The sequence below is a fragment of the Metopolophium dirhodum genome, chromosome 1 (genome assembly GCF_019925205.1).
Source record: "Metopolophium dirhodum isolate CAU chromosome 1, ASM1992520v1, whole genome shotgun sequence".
In the NCBI taxonomy this organism is placed as follows: Eukaryota; Metazoa; Arthropoda; class Insecta; order Hemiptera; family Aphididae; genus Metopolophium; species Metopolophium dirhodum.
Window position 1 is genome coordinate 120071788 of NC_083560.1, and position 6265 is coordinate 120078052.

General features: G+C 28.2%; 1 protein-coding gene across 1 annotated transcript; it reads left to right on the top strand.

Moving 5' to 3' along the window:
• Positions 1-1092: 1092 nt before the first annotated feature.
• Positions 1093-5550, top strand: LOC132936653 (activin receptor type-2B-like). Its single transcript, XM_061003409.1, has 10 exons — positions 1093-1223; positions 1294-1441; positions 1525-1622; positions 3603-3665; positions 3772-3906; positions 3963-4192; positions 4257-4458; positions 4520-4795; positions 4869-5033; positions 5142-5550. The coding sequence occupies exons 1-10, from the start codon at positions 1131-1133 to the stop codon at positions 5157-5159; spliced, it is 1428 nt and encodes a 475-aa protein (XP_060859392.1). The 5' UTR covers positions 1093-1130; the 3' UTR covers positions 5160-5550.
• The last annotated feature ends 715 nt before the right edge of the window (positions 5551-6265 follow it).

Sequence of the window (6265 nt, forward strand, 5' to 3'; positions counted from 1 at the left end):
TTGCAGTGTTTAAATTTGTCACGCATATCTAATCCAAATAATTGTTACCTACTTAATTTCGCTGCAATCACAATTTTCTTCTCACACCATAACATATTATTCTTCCGGCATTCAGTATTATATAAGCCGCGGTCAGCACTCCGCAGTCCGCAGTTCGCTGTTAGTTCTTGGTGACTTTACCTACTGACAGCGAATATAGTTAGTACTTACGGTTCGTCGTATTCGCCTGTCTTAGCTCGTTCGTTCATTGTATTCACCTGCTTGTTTATATACACCTTGTTTTATTCGTGAGTATAAAATATATATAATAATATATTAATATAATATACCTACCTATATTATACGTTATGTCCGTAATCGAATATATTATAAATAATATTATTTAGGTACATAGCAGTGTCGGCCTGGCACACAATAGGCCCACGGATCAGTTTTTTTTAATCTTCATGACCCATCATGAAATACAAAATTTACTTGACATTTTGGGGAAAAAATTCCCACTACCTTTTTTCTTTAAAAATACATTTATTCAAATTTTGATAAATATCTGTAACCTACTTTTACAACAGAGCGACATCCACTTACCCGCTTTTTATACATTAAATTCTAAGTTATGATAATATGTAAATAGGTACGTAATAGTCTTGTTGATTCGGATTTGAAGAAACAGGACGCCGTCTAGATAAAATCAGCTTCATACATTTTGTAAACAAATTTTGGATAGGTAAAATTTTTTTTTCGGTATTTTTTGTAAAAAGTAATAGAAATATTATTATTTTTTTGGTTTATCTATCAGGACGTTCTTATAAACTCTAATAGACTATATTGTGTATATAATGTCTATGTAGCAAGTTAAATATTACTTGTATTAAAATGCATGACAAATTTAAATAAAAAATTATGTTTTCGATGAAATAAGTGTCTTAACTATGTATGTCTTCAGACTATAGAGATTACAAATTTGAAGTGAAAATAAATTGTAAAATAATATTTCTGAAAATTGCAGAAAAATGAAGACAATCAGTTCATATTTTGTAGTAACCCTATGCAGTTGTGTGGTGGATGCGCTAATATGTGAGTTCACCGATTTTAGTTTGTGTCCTCCACTCGGCACTAACTGCTCCAATCCCATGAACGAATGTGTTGTGGGAAAAGGGCAAGCGTATTGTTATGCCACTTGGTATAACAATACGTTATTCAATGAAGTGGCTATACAGTTTAAGGTAATATAACTTAATAATTATAGAATTGTATTTAATTGTATCATGTTTTTATTTTAATAACAATTTATAGGGTTGCATTTACTCACACCACGACGACTGTGAAAAAACGGAATGTGTGGAAACGAATAGTTTTCGTTCCAAAAAGGTCAATCTGAGTTGCTGCTGTAATATGGATGGTTGCAACTCAGATATTCGATGGAACCCGGACACTATTAATAGTAAACACTACATAATTTATCATACACACATATATCGTTAACTAAAAAATGTAATAATAAATTTATTTTTATTTTTATCTTAGCTGAACCAAGTGCTCAAATAGTGAAAAAAGTGTTGGTTGAGACGGCCTGTTATTTGATGTTCTTCTGTGCTATGTATGTAGCATACAAACTATATCAAGTAAGTAAATTTAATAATTATTTTTCTTTTGTAATAAATATTAAATAGTATTAAGTATGATACTTTTATTCATGGGCGGGTACGTACTTTTTTTACCGTGATATATTAATTATATATTATATATATAAAAAAAAAATGATCGCTTCGCTCGCAAACGAATGTATAGTATATTTATTTATATTTACATTCTATACATTATTTAGTTTTAGTAGTTAGTACCAATATTACACAGAGGGCTATAATGACTAATTGAGTATACAAAAATTACAAATACGCAGGCACGTAGCCGCCAGCCGGTATTATAAAAATTATTTTTTCAAATTTTTTTCATTATTTTTTTTTCGGGATTGGGGGCCTCTGAGTATAACATTGATGGGGACTACCGGGAAAATCCTGATTTCTGAAAAGTTTTATCATTTAAAAATGTATTATCATATAAATATGTTTGATACAACTGCTCTAATAATTGTAAATGTAATTATTATCATGTTAGCTACGTATCAATTTTGGATAGGTACACACATACCACGGTGCTATAGGTAAAATTACTTATTTGTACGTGTTATTATAAACCTCAAAATAGTAAATTACACATATATCCTACTATGCGCAGAACAACATTGACGAAAAAAAAGATTATATCTTAATACTGGCCAAAATAATACTAATAGAAAATAAATTTAAAACCGTCATCAAACACATGCGATCCAACGAAATGACACATAAAGGTGTCAGTGCAGCTTATTACGTATTAAAAATAACTACACTTTAGAAGTACGATTAAATTTGATCAAATTTATAGTTTAGAATATATTGCACTAAAATCCTTCCATTTGGTTTCATTAATTTAATTTTATGACTGTAAATCAATTATTATTTCGTGGTAAAGATTACAAAACAAGTAAAAATCTAAAATTAACCAACACACTTTATAAGAATTTATAATTATGTCTGTAATGGGTGTTAATAACAACTCTTTGTTTTAAGCATATTCCTGTTCTCATTTTATTAGATCGCAAAATCAAGAAAACTTTGTTTAGCAAGATTTTTCTTGAATTCCAGGATCCTTGAACACCATAAAATTATAATTTTTTATAAGCCTATGATCAGCTACTTCAGCGGTTCTTAACGGTACCAAATTTTTTACAAATACCTTTTTTTTACAAAACATCTTACGTTATCATAACCAACATTATAATAATTATTGTATGTTACAAATTACATAACAAAACACACACATTTATAATTATTTTTATTACAATTAATTTTTTATAAAATTGTAATATAAAACTATAATTGAGTACGATCGATCAACTGCACATAGTGGCAGTAAATATAAGACTACCGAGACTACAGTGCTGTACGCTTGTACATTTTGTATGAAACTGATTACTTAAAAAATATTAAAAATACAATTATTTGATATAGAATCTACATATTAATATTATATATGGAAAAAAATAATAATAATCCAACAATATTGTAATAATGCACTCATGTCACTTATTGACGTATGTTATGAGTTAAGGCTGCAGTGGACCCCCGACATAAGTATCACGAACCCCCAGGGGGCCGCGGACAACAGGTTAAGAACCGCTGATCCACTTAAAGAAAATAATATTATATGATACGATTTTACTTAATATTTAATACTTTAAAAAAAATGCTTTAAGGGACATCATTGATATAATTGTTCAATAATCAATTCATTATCTTACGTAGAATACGAAAGATAATAATTATATAATTATTATATTTATATCTTCTTTAGTAAAATCATTGAATTAATTGTTCAACAATTAATACATTGCCTTTTGTAGAATTATTATTATTCTACTATTCATTTATACTAAAAAAGTTTTTTTTTCATTATTTTGGAATTACAATGTTTACAACTAAGTTAAGCTAATAATAATCGTTAAAAACGGTTTGATTTATTTTTGTTTAAATTGTATAACAAATTATTTCTTGTGTATCTAGTATTGTTTTCCAAATAGCAACAACTCAAGGCCGTCCATCGATCCACCAATAGAATTAAATGAGGTAAACGCAAGAGATCGCTATGGTGCATAATAGAAAGCTCACTAAACAATTTTTATTGATTTATTTATGTTTAATTTGTATTACAAATTATTTCCTGTTTATTTAGATTTCTTCGACTAGTAGCTTGGGGAATGGACTTTCTCTAGGATTAGTTGAGGTTATTTCAAGGGGTCGTTATGGTGTAATATGGAAAGCAATTTATAATAATGATATAGTAGCTGTTAAAATATACCCTCCTCAGGTAAAAATTTTAATTAATTTTTTTTTTTTTAACTGTAGAATATTATTTTATTTAAGGGTGAAAAGTCATGGTTGATAGAACAAGAGATTTATCAGTTACCAAGCATGCAACATGACAATATACTGTTCTTCATTGGGGCTGAAGATCGTTCTAATGCAATTGAAGCAGCCAAAAGTGAATATTGGCTGATCACTGCTTATCACGAATGTGGATCACTATGTGACTATTTAAAATCTAATACATTAACTTGGAATCAGCTTTGTCATATTACCCATTCCATGGCAAGGTAAAGTTTTGTACCTACTGTTTGTATAACATATTCAGGTTTTTTAATCACTATTTTGTTTCAGAGGTTTGATGCATTTACATGAAGAATATCGATTAGAACCTGTAGGTCAATGTAAGCCAATCATTAGACCAAGAATTGTTCACAGAGATCTGAAAAGCAAAAATGTTCTACTAAAACATGATTTAACTGCATGTATTTCTGATTTTGGTGTCGCTGTGGTTTTGCCGCAACATGGCAACTTATGTGGTGATGTACATACACGGGTAAATACCCATAATTACCTACAACAAAAAGGAATACAATTAATTTTAATTAACTATTCAGGTTGGCTTATCACGATACATGGCACCAGAAGTACTAGATGGATCCATCGATTATTCAAGGAATAAAACATTTTTAAGTGTAGACATGTATGCATGTGGATTAATATTATGGGAATTGGCAACTAGATGTACAGCACAACTAGGAGCTGTACCAGAATATAGGTTACCTTTTGAAGAAGAAATTGGACAAGATTCGTCATTTCAAGATATAATAGAATGTATAGTGAATAAACGGTTAAGGCCAGCTTTTAAAGATAACTGGAAGAAATCACATTCAGTAAGAAATTATAAAAAATGTTCTTAAAGTATTGCATCTAATATAATATTAACACCATTAAAATTATTTTTAGGGCTTAAAAGAATTATGTCAAATAATTGAAGAATGTTGGACACATTGTCCCGAAGATAGATTAACGGCCATGGAATTCTTGTATCGCTGCCCCGGAAAGCAAGATAGTCTAAATGAAGCCCATTGGAATGATTGGTCCCTCAATCTACCAATAGAAATAGATGAGGTAAAGGCAAGAGATCGCTACGGTGCATAATAGAATGCTCACTAAACAATTTTTATTGATTTATTTATGTTTAATTTGTATAACAAATTATTTCCTGTTTGTTTATAGATTCCATCGACTAGTTGAGGAAATTTCAAGGGGTCGCTATAGTATAATATGGAAAGCACTTCATAAGAATGATACAGTAGCTATTAAAATATTCCCTCCTCAGGTGACATAAGGAAATTTACCATTAAAAAATTAAATACACTGAAGATATAATTTTTATAGACGGTCCGTCGGCCTATAGGTATTAGTAAATATATTTTATGATATATTTATATTGTTATTAAAGTTATTTATTATTTATTATGTTTCTTTTTCATTTTCTACCTCCTCAATAAATTATGGTTTAAATTATCAACTTGTTTATACTACTTACATTGAATGTACATAGTCAATTCTGACCCATCCTCTTCATTTTCGTAAAGACTTATGTATTTGTTAAGTGATATATTATATTATCTTATTATTTAAAATGTTATTGTTATTTTTGATATATATTTTATTATATTTATGCTGTAAAATATATAGTTTTTTATGTTATTTTAATGTTTTAATTGTAAATGTTGTATCATTAAAATAAAAAGTAAGATAAGCTACATGTAAACAGTCAGCTAACCATTCTAAATCACTGAATCTATTCAGACCTATAAATAGAAGGACAGGGTATAGATTAAGATGTAGCCCAATCATCTGCAAATTATAAACATATTAATAAAAAAAAAAATATTAAATATTAATTAAAATAAAAGTTATTTAATTTGTCATGTTTTTCTATCACCTATGCCTTGTTGTATAGTAAATTATAAATGATAGAAATTATTACAAAGTAGTATAGTAAATAGGTTATAATGAAGATTTATATAATAATAAAGATTTTGACAAAATTTGAACACTGACCTCTAGTGGTATTATTGTACTAAGAAAATATATTTCCCTTTTAGAAGTTTTCAATAGTAAATTGGGAAGTTTAAGGGTATTTTTTAATCGTAGCATTTGATTATGTTTTAGAATTTTTAGATAAATAAAACATTATTTTAATATTTTATGTATGTATGGACATTCCATATATAGATGCTTATACATTATTTATTTGCCAATATTTGGACATATTTATCTGTTCAAACTGCCCTAAGAGTAAAATATACTTAATTTAAAATTAATATTATTTCAGTTTTATTAAGGTGTTG

Excerpts from the sequence above, each read along its gene's own strand:
- LOC132936653 (XM_061003409.1), top strand. The coding sequence starts at position 1,131 with ATGAACGAATGTGTTGTGGGAAAAGGGCAAGCGTATTGTTATGCCACT. Across the intron at positions 3,907-3,962 it reads TTAAAATATACCCTCCTCAG|GGTGAAAAGTCATGGTTGAT; the intron begins GTAAAAATTTTA and ends ATTTTATTTAAG. Across the intron at positions 4,193-4,256 it reads ATTACCCATTCCATGGCAAG|AGGTTTGATGCATTTACATG; the intron begins GTAAAGTTTTGT and ends ATTTTGTTTCAG.